The sequence below is a fragment of the Scyliorhinus canicula genome, chromosome 2 (genome assembly GCF_902713615.1).
Source record: "Scyliorhinus canicula chromosome 2, sScyCan1.1, whole genome shotgun sequence".
Lineage (NCBI taxonomy): Eukaryota > Metazoa > Chordata > Chondrichthyes > Carcharhiniformes > Scyliorhinidae > Scyliorhinus > Scyliorhinus canicula.
The window spans coordinates 53,911,571-53,932,496 of NC_052147.1; the positions used below are offsets into that span (position 1 = coordinate 53,911,571).

General features: G+C 42.6%; 1 protein-coding gene across 5 annotated transcripts in view; it reads right to left on the bottom strand.

Annotated features, from left to right (window-relative positions):
* Window positions 1–3,709: 3,709 nt before the first annotated feature.
* The window catches only part of nin (ninein (GSK3B interacting protein)), a 189,961-nt gene continuing 172,744 nt past the window's right edge, over window positions 3,710–20,926 (bottom strand). For 4 of the 5 annotated variants that reach the window (XM_038778397.1, XM_038778396.1, XM_038778394.1 and 1 more), the window contains 6 exons: window positions 20,202–20,381; window positions 18,170–18,310; window positions 12,459–12,572; window positions 9,670–9,870; window positions 5,576–5,689; window positions 3,710–4,655 (listed from right to left, as the gene is read on the bottom strand). In XM_038778397.1, the coding sequence (XP_038634325.1) occupies window positions 4,443–4,655; window positions 5,576–5,689; window positions 9,670–9,870; window positions 12,459–12,572; window positions 18,170–18,310; window positions 20,202–20,381 (963 nt within the window). In that variant the 3' untranslated portion in view covers window positions 3,710–4,442. Of the gene's footprint in view, window positions 4,656–5,575; window positions 5,690–6,706; window positions 7,400–9,669; window positions 9,871–12,458; window positions 12,573–18,169; window positions 18,311–20,201; window positions 20,382–20,926 lie in introns of those variants that run through there. The other variant, XM_038778403.1, reaches the window with a different exon arrangement.

A 20,926-nucleotide genomic window follows, 5' to 3' on the forward strand; every position in this document is an offset into this window, starting at 1 on the left:
AGCTGATGAATTGCCTCCACACTTTTTGGAAGCCCGAGTCTGATCCTCAGATGGTGTGTGATCTTCTCCAGGTAGAGAAAGTCCGCAAGGTCTAAGGCTGTGGGTGGTGCTGATTGCCAGCCGAGCAGGATTCTCTGGCAAGACGATTAAGGAAGCAAAAGCTAGGGCATAGGCCCTCTTCCCCATATGTAGTGCAGCACGGTTGCATCGTGGTTAGCATAGTTGCTTCACAGCTCCAGTGTCCCAGGTTCGATTCCCGGCTGGGTCACTGTCTGTGCGGAGTCTGCATGCTCTCCCTGTGTCTGTGTGGTTTTCCCCCGGGTGCTCCTGTTTCCTCCCACAAATCCCGAAAGACGTGCTTTTTAGGTAATTTGGATATTCTGAATTCTCCCTCTGTGTACCTAAACAGGCGCCAGAATGTGGCGAGTAGGGGCTTCATTGCAGTGTTAATAGAAGCCTACTTGTGGGAACCCGATTAGTTCCTGGCCGACTTCTAGAAAAAATTTGCACCAACCCTGGCCCCACTCCTATTCGCTAGCAAGGAGCACCTTGCCTCCAATGCGAACACAGGCCACGATATCGCTGATACCCAAAAAAAACAAAGACTGACGAAATGCAGATCATATAGACCCATTTTGCTGCTCAATGTAGACGCAAAGATACTTGAGAAAGTCCTGGCTAAGAGATTGGAGAACAATGTACCAGAGGTGGTCTCAGAGGACCAGACAGGCTTTGTCAAGGGTGGACAGCTAACTGCGAACATCAGGTGGCTGCTGATATAATAAACTGCTTGTTTACTTTGTGTGAATATTTTCACCTCCAACAAATGAAAGCCCTTCCTGTTGATAAACAAAAGTGTCATCTACTGGCATCTTCAATGGGATATGTGTTCCATCGACGATCCCCATAACTTACAGGAAACCAACCAACTTGTTGAATGCAATAGCTCTCTCCTTCATCCTCACAGGGGACATGTAAAATAAAATGAGCTCTGAAGCCTTCTGAAAAAGTGCCTGTTACCTGGTGAATGTTACCTCACAGCATGCTGTGAACAATCATACATGTCACTAATGCCATGTTGAAAAGACCCAAACGCATAAAAATTCAGTGCTGTTGTGATTTTCATCTCCACTGTTAAGGCGGTGTGGCATTTCAAGTTTGGCTTCAGGTATTTCTTGGAACATTTCACTGCGTTGCCCCATCACTTAATTGCTGAAGCGTAGTCTGCTGAAACACAGCTCCTCTGACATCATTTTGTAAGACATCCTTCGCCTGTACTGTCTCAGGGGTGGGTAACTGATCCGCTTCCTCAGCAAGAGGACATGCTGTCTGAATCTCCTCTCATGGTGTCTGCGACTACGTCAAACCCTCAACAGAAGTTCAGTGACTTGAAGAAGACAAACTGTGTGATATACCAGGTGTGGATTATGACTGCTGTGATTCTTGTGGGCAGTTTGTCAGGCTGTTCCAAAACCTGTTCGAGGCCAGCATGAGGAGTAACCTAATAAGAAATTTTTTAAAAAACACCAAGGTAGATGAGTTACCAAAAGACTGTGCAACCCGGGGGGAGGGGGGCGGAGAAAGAGGCAGAAGGCAGGTGGGGAAACCACGAGAGATGAGGCGGGGGACTACTCCCCCTTGTTTTTTCTCCACTCTGTCCGGAAAATAAAAGCACAGCCGAAGCCGGGGGGTGAGGGGCAACGGGGAAGGGGGAGGAACCAAAGACCGATCCAGAGGGCAATGAAATGCACATAGGGCCAGTTGAACGAAGGACAAACTAAACCTCTCTACAATAAAGGAAATTAGCACGGGTGAGAAAAATGTGATGTGTATATCACACAGCTGCTTATAAATATGGGAAATGCCAATAAAAAGATTTATATAAAAAAAAGAATTTGGTGGTAGGAAGTCCTGTATTAGTAACCTTTGAATGTAAATAAAAGGTTCCCTTTGTAACTATGTACACCATTGTAAATAAGGAAACGTGATTATGAAAACTATGGTCACAGATGCGGGGACAACCTGTCATACATATGTTGTTGATGTGCTTGTTGTTCTTGTTCTGTTTTTTAAATTTGTGTGTTAAGTAAATTTTGATATCGTGTTAAATTCCAAAATACTTTATAAAAATAAGAGGGTGTTAAATGTGGTTATGACTCATCGGGGGGGGGGGGTTGTGGTGCCAGAAGTTCTATGGATGCAGAGGCTTTTGATCAGTAGGAATGGAGGAATTTATTTGCAATTTTGAGCAGGTTTGGGTTGGACCCAAAGTTTGTGGCATGGGTGCATCTGTTGTATGTAGCCCCGGTGGCAAGTGTGCGTACAAATGACATGAATTCAGAGTTTTGGACTACACAGAGGAACGAGACGGGGTGTTCACTGTCCATAAGACTAAAATGGGAACAGGATTAGGCCATTCAGCCCGAGCCTGCTCCGCCATTCAATAGGATCTTGGCTGATCTGACATTCCTCATGGCCACTTTCATGCCCGGCCGTACAGTCGACGGTAAAAGTGTGGAATCAGCTGAGGAGACACTAAATTGCAGGGGATGTCGATGTTGACTTGGGGAATCATAGGTTTAAGCCAGGGTGGATGTATGGGAAGTGGAAGGAGACGGTGCTGGAGAAAGTGAGGGACTTGTACTTGGAAGGGATGTTTGCAGGTCTGGATGAGTTACGGGAGGGGTTTTGAGTTGCTGAGGGGGATTGAATTTAGATATATGCAGGTGACTTTGCACAAAAGGAGTGGAGGGTGTTTCCCAGGTTACTGGAATATTCATTGTAGCAACTGCTGCTCCTAGATGAGTTGGGGGGAAGGTAGGATTGGGGATATGTACGGGTGGTTGGGTAGCGCAGGTGGTGAGGATCAAGAACAAATGGGAGGAGGAGTTCGGGGGGGGGGGAAAGAGAGAAATAGGCTGGGGACTGTGGTGCGAGGCGATGCGCAAGACAAATTCAACTTCCCCTTGCGCGAGGATGCGCTTAATCCAGTTTAAGATGGCATATACGGTGCACATGACCTAGACGAGGAGGAATAGGTTCTCCCAAAGGGTGGCCGATGAGTGCGAGACATGTGGGAGGGGGCTGGCGAAACATGCATACATGTTCGGGGTTGTGAGAAGCTGGAGATACTGCAGTGTTTGGGATGCTATCTAAGATTGTGGGGGTGGAGGTCAGGTCGGACCCAATGGGAGCGGATCTTTGGGGTAATGCCGGAGCTGATGGAGGGGAAAGGACATGATGTTGTGGCCTTCGTCCCTCTAAGTGCCAGGCGAAGGATCTTGCTAAATTGGAGGTTGGATATGCCACCGGAGTTGGTGGCCTGGCTGGGGGATTTGTACGGCTTTCTCCAGTTTGAGTGGAGGGGTCAGCGGAGGGCTTCGAGATAAGTGTTGTTCATGACAATGTATGAGGAACTGTTTGTTGTTGGGGGTGGGGGAGTGTGGAGGGGGTAAAAAGGGGTGGAGTGGGTTTGTACATGTTTGTAATAAAGTACATTTTAAAAAATAGTTTGGTGTAATTGAAAAGGTTTGAGGTTCTATAAATTGTAAAAAATATCAATATTATGTGATTAGCCACAGCTTTAAATAGCAAGTTCGACAGTGTACGGAATTCTTCACCAGAGGAGCTACATGAATGAAAATGTACATTTATAGCTTACAAACACCGTATATATCTGTATTGTTACATTAATTTGAAGGAAGTTTTGTTTTCTAATACAAATAATGTTTATTTAGTACAAAATTAAATATTAGGCATGATACTCCTTGAAATTCTGCATATTAATGGATTTTCCAGAATTTTGAAACATGAATACTGTCACATTTGATTTAATTCTTCTGCATAGTCTAACCTTAAATAACAATATTTACATATATTTCTCAAGAACACATGACTGATTCACATTTACATTCTGGCATACAAACTCTACAAGTTATACATAGAACAATCTTCCTTTACATTTAAATTATCACCATTAATACTTTGGATAATACAGAAGCCAAAATTGGTCTTTTTTACAAATACACTTATTACTTTTGCAATACCAGCACAACAGCTGCTTTTGATTGGCTTTTCTTCCAGTTACAGTATTCTTTGGTTGAAGTTGTTTAAAAACTAATCAAACCAAATATCCCACTTACGGACAGCAGTTCTTTTAAAAAAAAAATGATCTCAAAAAGGTAATAAAGCAGTTCATATCTGATTATTGAAATGTGTGAATTGGAGTAGCCGATCTTTTTGAAACAACTTGTTTTCGGGCAGTATTATGTCATTCTTGCTCAGCACCTTTTTTGGGTTTTCCTTTCTGAAATCCACAAAATACTGGAGTTCCGGGAAAACTAAGCACTTGCTAAAAGAAATATTCATTCTGTAAAGTGCAATAGTGTTTCAAGTGTTTTCTTTCTTTGCACTGCACCTTGTGATTTTGTTTAGAGAATGCATTAGGATGAATAATGAGTTGAGGCTGCAGACAGTGATGGTACTGATAGGTTCTTGAGAATTTTATTAAGGCCTGCAATATTGTCTTCAAGCAGGTAGTTTTTCTTCTCTGTTGTCTTCTGTCTCTGTTCAGACATTTCAAGAGCCTTGAGGAGTTGAGCATTTTCAACATACAAGTCCTTGACTTTTTCATCTGCTTTAGCATTCTTTGACAGCTGGGAATGAATAGTAAGTAGAGTTATAAATGCTATTCATTTTTGTTGTTAAAGACTTATAGAAGTCTTTAATGACTGCCAGAGTTTTCTGGTTTCATCAGTGACATTTTTCTTGATTTGATTAAACCACATGAGTACATTTGCAAATATTATTCTATTCTCACTCTATTGGCTTGATTTAATGAGGCACCAGAGTCCATGCACCCCTGGGGGTGGTTAAAGCTTGGGAAAAGGCCTTCTGATGGCTCTGGGGTTCATTAAATTCCCCCCCCCCCACCCATCAGTTCATGGAAGGAAAGCTGCCAGGCTGGTGATTGGTGGAGGCCTCCCTGCCATTGGTTAAATCTTGGAGGCAGTTGGAGGAGGTCCTTAAGTGGTCATTAATGCATACTTAAAGGCAATAATTGGCCTGCTGGATTTATCATGTCTGCCCTACCTTCAAACTGACACAGTGGTTAGCATTGCTGCCTCACAGACCAAGAGACCCGGTTTGATTCTGGCCTAGGGTAACTGTTTGTATGGAGATTGCATGCTCTCCACATGTCTGCGTGCTCCAGTATCCTCCCACAGTCCAAAGATGTGCAGGTTAGTTGGATTGGCCACAATTAATTCAGTCCACAGGGCTACTGGGATAGGGCGGGCCTAGGTGGAGCACTCTTTCAGAGGGTGGGTGCAGACACGATGGGCCGAATGGCCTCCTACTGCACTGTGGGGATTCTACGGAAATCTGCCAGTGGGGGAATGTTAAATTCAGTCCTCTGTCTTTTTTTAAAACAATGCCCAAGTAAAATGATTGCGCATTTAAAAAAAGAGTGGAGATCTATCATAGTGTTCTTTTCTAATACTATTATGACATGAGACAAAGTTCAATCTAACCATGTCCTTTACAACAATAAACCTAAGGATTAAATGCAACTTACATGTTCTTTCTGTTGGATGGCTTTGTCCTGAAGAAGTAATTTCATATTCCTTAACTTATTTTCAACATCTTGCATCCTTTCTTCCATCTTTTTTAGCAATCGTTCATATGCCTCCTAAGAAAAATATTAAATACATTGTTGATGGTCAAAGAAAATGCCAAAACCGTAACCATGAAGTTATTTCTAATTATGTGACAAAATCCTCAAAATATAGGTAACACTTCTAAAGCTACTTGATACAATATTTAATTAAATAGAATTTCACAGAAAAGGCAAAAAATCCACAACTGATTTATATAACTTTAGTTTTATCATTTATTCAACCGAATTTCAACAGGCATCGTTTTAACATTTTTACTGGTTGTCAGACAATTATTTAAAAATATGTTTGAACTTTCACCCGAACAACACAATGAAGGTAAAGCAATATGCCTTCAATGACAGTGTATTTGGTGAAGAAACCCTCACTGATATTATTAAGCAAATAATATTTGGGAGTGAGAGAAAACTTGGTTAGTTGATGTTCCAAGTGGCAGGTCAGCCAAATTTTAAAAATAATAATACAATAATAATCTGTATAGTCACATGTAGGCTTACATTAGCACTGCAAATGAAATTACTGTGAAAAGCCACTGGTCCCACATTCCGGCGCCTGTTCGGGTACACAGAGGGAGAATTCAGAATATCCAATTCACTAACAGCCCGTCTGTTGGGACTTGTGGGAGGAAACCGGAGCACCCAGAGGAAATGCACGCAGAAACGGGGAGAACGTGCAGACTGCACACAGTGACCTAAGCCGGGAACCGAACCTGGGACCCTGGAGCTGTGAAGCAACAGTGCTAACCACTGTGCTACCGTGCCGCTTGAACAGTCATTTGAAAGCAAGTTCTCAGTTCAAATTAATTATGGCGTAAATAATACAAAGTTTATGAAATCAAAAGAAAAAAGACAACTTAAAACTATTCTAATTGATTTACTGTGGTTAGGTGTCTACTATGGTTGAGACAAAGACAATTTGAACCAATGAAAAACTGCATACAATGCTATTTTTTCAAATGATTCACATTGCATTATTTAGTATTTTCCACCATCTCCAAATCGATACTGAATTATATAAGAATGCAGACACAATTAAAATCACAGATTTATTGCAAAAATAAAAAATATAACAAAGTGGGGGTATCCATATCAATCAGAAAACTAAAGTGCTAGAAGGAAAAGTATTTTTAATTTAGGTGTGAAAAAGTGTAAGAAACAGATTTATTGATACCAAGCATCAAAGTAACTGAGTAGGTACAGAATAGAAAAACATTTACAAAATGCTAAATTTAGGCATCCATTTTCTCTGAATAGGTAATCAAAACATCCGGACTATTCACACATATTCCAAGTTGGAAGAGCTTATGGTGACATTCATGGCCTGTAACTTAAGGCTGCAATTAAAAGTAGGAACATTTATAGTAGAAGACATGAAATAAAACAAATTCATTTTATGTGCAAGTTTGAAACTTAAATACATTATTGACAATTGTGATGGATATCTACAACACTAGAAAAATTACATATTTTAAATAAAATGTTACACTTGACACTTTTGCAACAATAGGTTTAAAAAAAAAAATCACATTCCTACATCAAATACTTAATAAATAAGAATAATTTATAACACCATATATTTTAATCCAAAACATAAGTGTAAATATTCTTTCTTTCCGAGGAGAATTTCTACTCATGATAAAAAGCTGTTTACAACGAAAGCCTTCACAAGTGCCCAATCCTCCTGTAGGTATCAGCATGCACTGCTCGCTGCTCCGGTGGTGGGGCCTATAGAAAGAATGTAAGTGGTACACTTCACCCTGTATTATGCAAGAATTGTCTCAACATCCCACATTATTCATAGTTACAGATCACCACTATAAAACCATTACAGACAAAACAAATTCAAAACACTTTTTGCTGTTACAGTAAAGTCATCTGCACCAAAGGTTGCAATATAGCCAGAAAATCATATTGTTTTATTTGGGTAAAAATATGCTCTTCAATTAAGGGAATGAATGTACATGCTGCAAGATAATCACATCATAGCCCAATCTTATCCACGCCCAATGTCCATATGTTATCCATGTTTTCAGCAAGGGTCACTATACTTGGGTCAAGAATGGGGAGCTCTGGCTATTTCTACTTCCTTAAGCCGGGCACAAATGCCAACTTTGCCACCACCCTGACTGTGAGCAGTGAAAGCAAATAGATCGAATAGAAAATGGGACCTTGCTGACCTGTCCAGCTCAGTTCTTCACAGCCTTAATCAATTGAATGACTGGAGGAGCCTACAAATGTAATTTTAATCATAGCAATCAGATGCAAACATTCATCCAGAATATGCTTTGTTCTCAGAATCCACCAACTCTCTTTGCCCGCATAGAATAGAACTAGTTTTCTTCACACTCATTTTTATACAGCTGCTGTACTCCATGTTTTTCTGGTCTTTTTGAAAGGTTTGTACCAACATACCCTCTTTTTTTGTTGTTTTGTGCTTGTTGATATGTGTGTGTGTTCAAGCCCGTTGAGTATTTTACATGGCCACACATGTGGTAAATTGAAGGGACCGACTTTTATGTGTGACCCGCACAGGACCATATAGGTTGGTGCATGGTTAGAGGGAATTTTGGTACAAATACCTTACCATTGCTGGTATCTTCTCATTTTCATCCCCCGTTTCTTTGGACCGTATTCCAACTGTTTGACCCTCTTTGGTATCCTTTGCTAACGGTGTTCTCTGCTGGTATGTTCAGGAACACAGCTTAGAGATAACTATGTTTTTCTCCTGCCCGATTGAGAAGCAGCCTTCACTCATCACATCAACATAGTCAAGATTAGAACTCAGCATTTGTTGGTAATTCGCAGCATGCTATATTGAAGACAACCCTTTTCTAAATGGGTAATATATCTTAGAGAATAATCAAGAATTAAAAAGTTACTCTGCTGATTACTGCTTTGACGTTTGAAAACTCTGGTTTTCCCTCTCACCAACAGGCTTTTTCAGCAGTGCTCCCTCTGCTGGCCCTGTTGGTAGGCCATCTAGTGTGGAACAGCTGTCCCATCAGTTGAACTACCAGTGAATGTGCATTTAAGCAGGCAGGTTCTATTTTGGTTTTAATGTCACAGTCTAGCAGAAATAGGTGCTTTTAAAGGCTCCCGATGGTTTAACAGTTAAACTTTAACTGGAGGTGAATGATTACTGTGTTCAACAATTATCCCTGTAGTAGAGGAAAAGTCACCGGTCTGTGGGAGCTTAGTGACTGGAGCTTGGTCTGGATGGATGGGAAACTGTACTGACTGATCAGCTGTTAATTTCTTGCCAGGACCAACAAACATGAGTGTGTTGCTAACAATTAATGATTGTGTCTTCTCATGGAATTAATAGAAATTTGCAGAATAAATAGCAGAAGCCCCGACAATTGAGGCTCCACCGTACTATAAGTTGCAAGAAGTGTTTCTAATATTTTTGGTTCAGGTCAAAAATGTTTAAGCATTGAATTAATTAAGAACAAAGGAGGATAATTTGATTATGCCCCAGTATTGAAGTAAACTTTCCAATAGACAAATAAAGCTACCAAAATAATTTTTTGCCATAAAATCCTATTGTGCATACTATAATCTATGCATCAGAACTGCCAAAAATTGGGCCTATCACCACTGCAATTTTCTTGAGTTGCAAAAAGTAAAAACATACTAACATTCAGCTAAATCATTAAAATTCCTTTTGTCGCTGTGAAAAGGCTGGGACCAATGGGCTTAAGTGAACCAAATTTTTAGTGTTGCAAGGATTAGAACAAAAATAATTTAATCAAAGTCGGAATAAAATAATGCTTCATATCATATTGTTAATTCAGCCTCGAAAGGCATTAGGGAATATAGTGCAAATCCATATCATCTCACAATACAAAAAAGTTAAATCGATATTCTATTTACCTAGATAATTTGGATTCCATGTTACAGACTATTATTGTACACTGATTAAAACATTATGATCAAAACAAATTACTTTCTTCTTGGAAATTCTAGTACAATCTAGATTATTACTCTATATTTACCTGTTGGGTATTGCTTTCCATTACTTTCTTGTCCAATTGCTCTTGTAGCTGACGGCATTGAACTTCCTCAAGGCTCAGACGTTGCTGAAGCTGCGCTAATTGTTCTTTCGGCACCATGGTACAGACCTGTTCCCGCAGTTGCTGTAGTTCTCGAAGATTCTGTGCCTGGCTAAATGTCAGGCTTGAATTTGACTGTAGCAACTAAGTAATAAAGAAAATTCGGCATTTTAGCCAGTTTCACAATGTCACTTTTGATTCAAGTATCACTTCATCATGCTCTTTGGGTTTGCTCATAATTCAAACTCTAAAAATACAGCTGAACCCTTAAGTTAAAGCATACCTAGAAATGGCAAGAAATCAAAGACTACACATGAAAGATTCTTTGCTATGGAAGATTATGTCTTTTTGATAAAGTCCAACTTGTGATTATTCAAAAGATGCAACAGTAAATTCTGTGGCATTTTGTTTCTAGAAGAACATTTTTGAAAATCAAATTGCCCTTTAGGTTTTCAGCGTTTTCTCTGAAACATCAATATAACCTGTGTTTTTGTGATAATCTATTTACAGATAATTTAGATTCCATGTTACAGACTATTATTGTAACGTTCAATAAAACATTCTGATCAAAACTAATTACCTTTTTCTCGGAACATTTTCCATGTTACCACTGCGATATAGTATGTGGTCAAACATGCAATGTGTAACGCTAGCAGCTGATAGCATAACAAGGCATAATCCAAATTTTCACAATGTACTCACTTTAGTGTTTATCATTGTAACAATTATCCCAAAATTATTCAGTGGCTGTAGACAACAGCCAGTATAATAACCACACAAGCTAACTGGTTCCAGGATTAATGTCTGCTCTGGGCTGATCACAGCCAGAGTCGCAATGCGAGAAGCAAATGGTCTCAGAACCCAGAATTAGGAAAAAGTAGAAGTTTTAGAATTCCATGTACTCTGCAACAGTTAATCAAGATAATGTAGAAAAACATTCCATGGGCCTTTACACAGACATTTATTCATATACATAATAGGTATAGAGATATATGATGTACAAGCTAGGAGCGTGTATGAAACCTAATTAAGACCTCAGTAGTAAAGTACTTGGCTTCACTCTACAGGAATGACAGTGCGACTTTAGAGACAGTACAGCACCGATTCACTATGGTGCCATCTGGTATGGAAAAATGAGAGATATTATGAAGAACTTGAAAATTAAGGGTTTTCCATTAGAACAAACAGATAATGTGGCTGTGTGAGAAAGGTGATTAAAAGTTTGAAAGGATGGGATATGGTAAATAAAACCAACTGTTTCAACAGTTGGGGAATCTAGGGCAGTTTATAGGCTGGGATATTCTGGTCCTGCAGGACCAGGAACTCCTGCTCTAAGTCACCGGGCCTTTGGCTGGGGGGTCCATCAAATTCTGATTCCTGCGGTAGGATGGGAACACTCGGCCACCTACACAGGGTTAATGTAAGAAATTCAGAAGAAAAAGTGCGGGAGCAATTTCTTTACAAAGAGCTGTGCAAGAAATTACTTGCAGGGTTTTTGGTTGAGGCAAAAACTATGGCTCACTGGTAAAATCTTCCGGTCTTGCAAGTCAATGGGAATTGGCATGACTCGTCTGTCCTGACACCAGGGAACCCACCGCAGGGCGTCAACTTTGGTGGAACAGGCTGGAAAATCTCGTAAACTGGATTTTAAGGTCAGTAGTAAACAACATGCTCAGTGCTGATCTTGAAAAAAAAACTATCCACAAAGATCTAGCAGACACCGATGTTTCCAATGGCAGTTTAAATCTGGCACCAGGTCTAGAAAATCTCACGGCATCCAGCAGCAGTGCTGTCAGCGAGCAGGATAATCAGTCAATCATATTGCAACGTTCTCACAGATAGAATTACAGAATTTACAGTGCAGAAAGAGGCCATTCGGCCCCTTGAGTCTGCACCGGCCCTTGGAAAGGGCACCTACTTAAGCCCACACCTGCACCCTATTCCCATAACACCATCTAACCTTTTGGATACCAAGGGGCAATTGATCATGGCCAATCCATCTAACCTGCACTTCTTTGGACTTTGGAGCACCCGGCAGAAACCCATGCAGGCACGGGGTTAAAGTGCAAACTCCACACAGACAGTCACCCGAGTCCGGAATTGAACCTGGGTTCTTGGAGCTGTGAGGCAGCAGTGCTAACCACTGTGTCACCGTGTGCCCCTGGCAAACCACAAAGCTAAAGTACTGATTATCTTTCACTTTTAATTTAAATTCTCCGATAGTGAAATAAATGATTCACTGGATTAAGCTGGAACCTAAAATACAATGAAAAATGTTACCTTTTCTATTTTAAAAATTACAATGGAGAAATTTGACATTCCACAAATGTAAAATTAGCTTTTCAGGGCTAAGTGAAGGTGTTTGGGAGTAATTTTCAGTGAGGGTGTTTGGGAGTAATTATTAATTAATACACCAGTGACAAAACCCAGCCACACCCCATTCAGCAAGGTGTAATCTTACAAGAGCTTTTACAAATGAGACCAACAGTGTAAAAGTGAAGTTTTCATCAATTTATTGCCAAGGATTACATTCTGGTGGGCAGTGTGGGGAGGGTGAACTCAACACCGTATACTCTGAAGGAGTGTTAATCATTGACAGCAACTTCTGGATTCTATGCATATGTGAACTCCTGAAGTTATCAGCTCAGTGGGGCAATGGTGGCAAATACTAGTAGTTTAATTGTCATTTCAAAATCCAAGCCATCATATCTTTCGGTTTTCGTAGTGCATACCTTGTCACTAGCCTCCACTAATTGGCTCTCCAAGCCTGCCTGTTTCTTTCGCAGCGTTTCATTCTCAATATTGAGAACTTTCAGTTCATGTTCAAGCGAGGCCATCACATTAATCTGTCAAGAGAATTAATTCTGTGTCAGAAATGGAGACGACATTGAACTCGAGAAGAAATTACTTTATCTTGGAACGACAGTCTGTTTTGGCTTCTGACTGTGAATGCATAGTGGTATCAGGATCTTAAGTAACAACATGTGCTTTACTGAAGATCCACTTTTATCTTTTCTTGCTGTTCCTTTTATAACTATTTTAGAACACTTTGTGTAGCCCTTTAATTTTAGATTGCATACAGAAACATTTCAAAAGTGGACAAATAAACTACACATGTTTTTGCTAACGTTCTTCCTTTTATTCAAATTCTCAAGCACCCCAATTCCCCCCCGATGCAAATACAACTATATCATGTTTGGACCTCTTATGCACTGTTGACAGGATTAATTATTACTAACTTTTGCCAGAGGTGGTGGGGAAAGACCAAATGTGTTTTGCAAAAGAGGCAGAGGTTGGCAGCGAACGTGAGACGACTATTGAATGTGGTGCAAAAGCAGAAAATACTGGACAATCTCAGCAGGTTTGACAGTATCTGTGGAGAGAAAACGGAGTTAATGTTTTGATTCTGGATGACTCTTTGTCAAAGCTGGTCCAGTATTTTCTGTTTTTGTTTAAGATTCCAGCATCTGCAATAGTTTGCTTTTATCTTGTTGAATGTGGTGCTTGCTTTTGGGGAGGGTCGGTCCCGGAGATCATAATCCCGCTCGACGCTGAGAGGGCGTTCGACCGGGTAGAGTGGGACTATCTGTTTGTGGTTTTAGAAAAATTAGGATTTGGGCCGGGCTTTGTAATGTGGTGCAGCTGTTATATACGGCCCCATTTGCTCGTGTTTGCACTAACAAAGTGACTTCCGACACCTTTCGCCTTTACCGGGATACCAGGCAGGGATGTCCGTTGTCACCGTTGCTGTTTGCACTAGCAAAAGAGCCATAAGCCATGGCCCCGATGTCCTCGAATACATGGGGAGGAATAGTTAGAGGGGAGGTGGTACACATCCTGAGGTGTCAATAGATAACATTATGGGAGTCTTGCAGCGTTTTGGGGCCTTTTCTGGTTACAAGATAAATATCGGATAAATATAGGAAAGAGTGAATATTTTGTGGTTGGGTTGATGAGGAAGGGGGTCTGGGTTTAGGGGAGTGCCGTTCCGGCTAGCTGGAAGTCATTTTCGGTATTTGGGTGTCCAGTTGGCAAAGGACTGGGGGAAACTCTGGAGGTTGAATTATGCGAATCTGTTGGCAAAGGTCAAAGCGGACTTGTAAAGATGGGACGGTCTCCCATTATCCCTGGCAGGCCGAGCGCAAATCGGTTAAAATGAGCACCTTGCCGACATTTTTATTCTTATTCCAGTGCCTTCCGATATTCTTACCCAAGGTTTTTTTTCCCCAGAGACAATGACTGGCCTTATTTATTTTTTTTAAAATGTTTTTAAAAAAATTACAAACATGCATCAAAACAGGTTACAGCAAATAAACATCCCGGGAAACATACTTCCCAACAATCAACTATACAGTCTGTGCAGAGTTTTCCCCTTTTTCACCCGTCCCCACACCCAGCGAAGAACAGTTCCTCAAAAACGGTCACAAACACCCCCATCTTTTCTCAAACCCCCCTGCTTGAGCCCCTTAACTCATAGTTTATCTTCTCTAACCACAGGAAGTTGTATAGGTCACCCAACCAAGCCGCTTTTGCTGGTGGCGATGCCGGCTGCCACTCCAGCAAATTTTGCCACCATGCAATCAGAGAGGCGAAGGCCACAGCATTGGCCTACCTCCTCTCCATGAGCTCCAGCTTCTCTGAAACCCCAAATATCGCCGCCAAAGGGTCCGGGTCCACCTCCTCCTCCACTATCCTGGCTAAGACAGCGACTATCCTGCCCCGAATCTTCCCAATTTTTCGCATCCCCAAAACATGTGTGTGATTCGCTGGCCCCCGCCCACACCTCTCACACTCATCTGCTACCCCCTGAAAGAACCCACTCGTTCTCACCCGAGTCATAGGCACTCTGTGCACCACCTTAAACTGTATCAGGCTCATCCTTGCACAAGAGGTCCTACGCCGTGTTTACCCTACGCAGTGCCGCACTCCATACTCCCCAATTGATCTCCCCTCCCAACTCCACTTCCCATTTCTCCTTGATCTTCACCACCCGCTCGCCTCCCTGCTCCCCCAGCCACTTGTATATATCCACAATTCTTCCCTCCCTTTCCACCTCCACAAGCAGCAGTCGCTCCAGCAGGGTGTATCCTGACAACCTAGGGAACACCTCTTCCAGACCTTTCGCACAAAGTCCCTAATCTGCAGATACTTCAGCTCACTCCCCCTCGGCAGCTCTGCCTTCTCCCTTAGCTCCTCCAGACTGGTGAACACTTCCTCCAAATACAAATCCCTCACCTTGACCAGCCCCACTTCCCTCCGCTTCCTGTATACACTACTCCCCCCCCCCCCCGGCTCAAACCCATGATTCTCGCACAGCGGCGTTGGAACAGACATCCTTTCCACCCCAAAGCACCTCAACTGATTCCATATCTTCGCCGCGGTGACTGGGTTTATTTGGGCAGTGAACAGCCCAAGGATCAGGAGGATGTTGCTCAAGGGGGAGACACGATTAGGTGGTTTGGCAGTGCCAAACTTTCAATACCATTATTGGACAGCTAATGCTAAAAAGGTGCTAGAGTGGTTCGGAGATTCAGATGAGCCTTTGGTTCAAGCGGAAGCAGAGTCTGTGAGGGGAGCATGCCTACAGGCACTGGTATCAGCTCCGTTATCAGTGGTACCAAATAAACACTCATTTAACTTGGTGGTAGTAGTCAGGTAAAAAATTTGGAGGCAACTCCGGCATCATTTTAACTTGAGGGCTACCTCTAGGCTAATCTCTATCTAAAAATCAGTTATTCGCAATGGCTATGTCGGATGTGAAATTTAGGGAATGGAAGGATACAGGTTCAGAGAAAGTGGGAGACCTATTATTATTAGAAGGTTGGTTTGCTGGCTTAGGGAAAATGAAAGGAAAATATGGGCTCACAGACGCTGATGGGTTCAGGTATCTCCAGGTGTGGAGCTGGGTCAAAAAGTACCTTTCAGCCTTTCCAATGAAGCAGTCTTCTACCTTGCTCGAGAGGATCTTATCCTGCTCGGGTTCAGAGGTGGCCAGCATGTCAGGTATATACTAATGGATGATGGGGTAGGAGATGGCTCTGTTGACGGTGGGAAGGCAAACTGGACAGAGGAGCTGGGTCCACTCTTGGAGGAGGTGGTTTAGAGTGAGGCACCAAGGAGGGTGAACTCGACCTCGTCCTGTGCGAGGCTGAGTTTCCTCCAACTGAAACTGGTGTTCCGGGAGGCACACCTTACAAAGGCTAGAATGAGTCGATTTTTTGAACAAGTGGGTGATAGACGCGATCAGAGTCTGGGGGTCCCGGCACATCATGCGCACACGTTCTGGTCGTGCTCAATGCTGGTGGACTTCTGGAGGTCCTTTTTTGAGACTATGTCGACAATCCTGAACACTGGTTTGGAGCCTTGCCCATTGGTGGCGATTTGTGGGGTTTCAGTTGTGCCGGAACTCTGGACGGCAGCAGACGTCCTGGCCTTTGCCTCACTGCTGGCAAGGAGGCGGATCCTCCTGGGCTGGAGGTCGACTACACCGCCAAGCGCCTTGGCGTGGCTGGATGACTTGATGGAGTGTTTACATCTCAAGATGTTTAAGTTTACTGTGAGAGGGTCAGTGGAAGGATTTCACCGCAAATAGCAGCTGTTTATATTGTACTTTAAAGAGGTTACAGTTCTGTTAGCAGTTGGGGGGAGGGGCGCAGGGGAGACTCAATAACCAAGTTTTACTGTTGTAAGGGAAGAGGGGGGTGGGGGATGGGTCACTTAATTGTTATTCTGTGTTTTTTTATTGTTAAAAGGGTTTCATAAAAATATTTCCCAAAGGGTTACCATCAACTTTGGTAATAATTATTACCAACACTCCTTCAATACCATCCCTTACTTCATACTAAATATACTTATCTTCATAATACACCTTTAAACAAAGGTTTAGTATACCAATAACAAACAAATTTGGCAACCACCCTTGATTACATGACTCAAGTTGCCTGCTTATCCGATGCAATGGCAGAATGTTCCGGCAGCGGAGGCGGTTTGTCGTTAGTCTCCGGTGGTATCTTCCAGTCCTGCCGAACTGAATGGCAATTTGCATGGCTCATCCCTCCCACCAGCAGAGAACCCTCAGTGGGGGGTTAACCTAGGTGGGTCCAGAAGATCCCACGAGCGGGAAGAGCCAGAACATGTCACCCAAAGTCTCAGATAAACAGGGCTTTGTTCAGCCATTAGTCTGGGCTTCTACTCGAAAATTTGCATCTCAAGTGCTGATTCCATCTCTATTCCTGAGAGTTTACAACGTGGTATTCTGGTCAACCCCGAGCGTTACATCTCACATTGGATCCACTACCAAGAACACGTTTGCAGTACAGGAATACCCTACCTACCCCACTCTCCAGCAAAACTCTCACCAGAGAGCAGTTGGTACACCTAGGGTACCAACTATAGCTTTCTCGATAGTCTGCTCAGATTTACCATTGCATGAATACAGCTCATCCAAAACTCTGATGCCTCTATCTTGCACGAAGTTTCAGTCTCAAAAGCCTACTTCACCTCTGTAAAACCTTTCAGCAATATGTCCAAGCACCCACCCCACTTATCCAACTCTTTAGCTCAGTGGGCTAGACAGCTGGTTTGTAATGCAGAACAAGGTCAGCAGCACGGTTCAATTCCCGTACCCGCTTACCTGAACAGGCGCCGGAATGTGGCGACTAGGGGCTTTTCACAGTAACTTCATACTTGTGACAATAAAAGATTATTATTATTATCCAACATGGGCCGGAAAATCCCACCTCACAGTTCAACATTAGATTGCACAGGTGATTGAACAAAATAGGGATGAAGTGATATGGGAACAGGATTGGTAAATTGTGATCAGTACCATTTTTGATATGAAGGGTAAATGCTGACAGGGACAGGATGGAATGAACGGCCTGGTTCCATGTTGTAATGTCTGTGTATTACTATGTTTGTAATCATTAACCATTGAGGAACACAGCAAGTTTTCAGCCAGTTTTATTTAAAACTAGCCAGATGTGAGTTAAAAGATCAACGGTAATTTCATAATTTGATTTCATAGAGCTGGAATTTACAGTCAGTGGCAAGCAACATGCTCAGTGTCGATCTTGGAGAAAACTACCCACAAAGATCTAGCAGACATCCCTTTTTCCAATGGCAGTTTAAATCTGGTACCAGGTCACGGGATCTCCAGGCCTCCAGCAACAGTGCTGTCAACAAACAGGATAATCAGCCAATCATTTTGTTTCCTCCCTCTAGTGCACCATTAATTGACTCTCCAAGTTGAAACCCCTTTAGCTCACTCCCTTGAAAGTCTCGTCGAATTTTGCCTCTTGAATCACATTTTTCTGCTGTGTGTTCACCAAATCCTCTGTAAACGACATGGATCATTGTTACATGACAGGCCTAAGCGATTTTCCCCACACTCTAATCCAACCATAGAGTGATATTGATTTTTTTCATTATTTTTATACCCTACCTTTCTGTTGAGCTCTTTCTGAATCTGATCATATTCCCTCTTCAGACAGAGCTTCTCCTGATCAGCAGCTTTTAGTGCAGTAGACTTGTTATAGTGTTTCTGGTATTTGAGTGTTAAAATTACAGATTCCAGATGTTTGATCTGTGAAGGAGAGAAAATAACTTGCCATCAGATTCAGAAACATGCAATCTTATCCACTGCAAGTTTCAACCAAGACCCAATTTGTTATTACATAGATAGTCTTGTAATATGCAAATCATTGCGAGAAACTTATATTGCCGATTGATGATAGTTTCATGGTTCCATTACGGAGACTAACTTTCAATTCCAGATTGGTTTAAAAATTAATTAAATTTAGGGCAGCACGATGGCGCAGTGGGTTAGCCCTGCTGCCTCACGGCGCCGAGGTTCCAGGTTCGATCCTGGCTGTGGGTCACTGTCCGTGTGGAGTTTGCACATTCTCCACGTGTTTGCGTGGGTTTCGCCCTCACAACCCAAAGATGTGCAGGGTAGGTGGATTGGCCACGCTAAATTGTCCCATAATTGGAAAAAATGAATTGGGCACTCTAAATTTAAAAAAACAAAAAATAAATAAATAAATTAAATTTAAATCACCCCAGCTGCCACAGTGAGATTTGAATCTGTTGTCCCCAGAGAAAATTATTATTCCAATCCAATGGCATTTCTTTAGGGAAGGTAGTGTTTTGATGGTAAAGTGGAGAGGTGGAAGGTTTAAAGAAGAATCCCAGAGTGGAGGGCCAGGATTGCTGTAAACCTTGTCACCAGTAACGTGTTAAAGAGAGTGGGGAATGTACAAAAGGCCAGGGTTACAGAATCGAAGGATACAGGAATTGACTGTCGGCTGTACAAGATTGCAAAGATAGGGCAGAACGCGCGAGTTGATGGTGAAATTTGAAGATGACAATGGATGTTTTTTTTTAATTCAACGTGCTGGGGATTTGAGTGATAGTAGGCTGCAAAGAGTGACCAGTTCCAATGGAAACGGTTATACTTTTAGAAAAGGAGGCACGTGGTGAAAATTTGTAAGGAATAAATGGATCAGTTGTCGTATCGGGTGAGGTGGATTCTACAGTAATACATACATATATTAAAACCTTTGAGGTAGAATTTTTTTAGTTCTCCTTATCTGTTGCTCTTCTGTCCTCATAGTGTCTTTCAGCCAACTAAGCAGGATGAAGTGAAGTGGAGTACAGATGCTTCTAAAACCCTCTTCAATATAATTGTGTACTGCCAAAATGAAGTGCGTCTTGAAAATCCCTGTGGCCAGGACTTTTCAGGCTCTTTCAGGCAGGACTGGAGGTGAGAGGCTGGCAAAATGGCTTAGGAAGACGGTGAATGATGTGCCCATTGTCTTCTTGCTGCTGTGCTATTTTAGCAGCAGCGTTTAAGACAATAGATGGTCCAACTGCCAAGAACCCAATTAAGTAATATATGGTCAATTACGAGCCTCTTCCTGCCTTTGCTGGCATTTTATCAGAGGCAGGGAATCTCACCACCACGTGGGGTGACAGTCAGATAAGCTCTGGTGACCTCCCAGAGAGCTCCAGTGAGGCCGTCCTTTTATGGCACCCTTTGGCAGATGAATGAAGCCTTCTCAGTGACAATAGGCACTCCTGAGATATTGATGCAGTCTGTCCTCAGCAACCCACCTCCCACCATCTTCTGGGCTTGTATAACTGGGTCTCCAATCCCACAGCTGGTCGTGAGGGCATATGCCCATTATGTATCCTCTTATTTCAGGAGCAGTTCCAGAAGTGGCCACCACTCCCAGTGGCGCTGCTGAACTGCCAACCTTCTGATTGGGCCCGGGGCCGCCATCCTTAATTGGATTGCAGGCCTGAGGCTGCTACTTGATTGGCTCTCACCCACAAAAAAAGTCCTACCACCCGCTAGCAGGGTTGAGTCCCTGCTTAATTCTGGCCCCAGCAACAGGACCCCTACCCTTTGGAACAATCCAAGTCTGTGAAGTCAGTCAAGATACAGGAAACTGTCAGTTTATCTTCTCAGTTACCTTCTCCCTGGTCTGCTGTAGCTCTCCTTTTGTGTGCTGTCCCTCTTTCAGCAGCCTCTCATTTTCCTGCCGTAAGAATTTCTGTTCCTCCTCCACCAGCCGAGCCAGGTCATCCTGGTAAAACCTTTTCTGCTGGTGGTGAAAATCTGCAGAGTGCGAAGTCTGCTCCAGCATCTGATTCTGAAAGTTACAGAAAGGAAACATACACTTCTATAAATCATCAGATTTTAGTTTGTCCATAAAATCCCTACAGTGCCGAAGGAGGCTATTCAACCCACCGAGTTGCATCGACCCTCTGAAACAGCACCCCACCTACACCCATTTCCCCCCCACCCTATCCCCGCAACCCCACCTAACCTGCACATCCCTGGACACTGAGGGGCAATTTAGCATGGCCAACCCACCTAACCTGCACATCTTTGGATTCTTCTTGTTTGTCCTGAAAGAGGCAGGAACAAGGCATTTGTTATTCTTTCCCCCCCTCTTTTTCCATTTACCACCATGCCAATCAGATCCTAAAATACTCATGATAGTAGCATGAGGTGCCTCAATGTTGAATTATCTGTTGGCTACCTACGAAACAAAAATGGAGAAGAGGCTGGGTTCATGAAGTGACTTTGGTGGAACGTGAACGTCTTCGGGAAGGACATCAGGATCGGGCTCAGCCATGATGTGTGGCATTTGTTGTCTAAGTTCAGTTACAAACAAGCTATGTACTAGGTTTA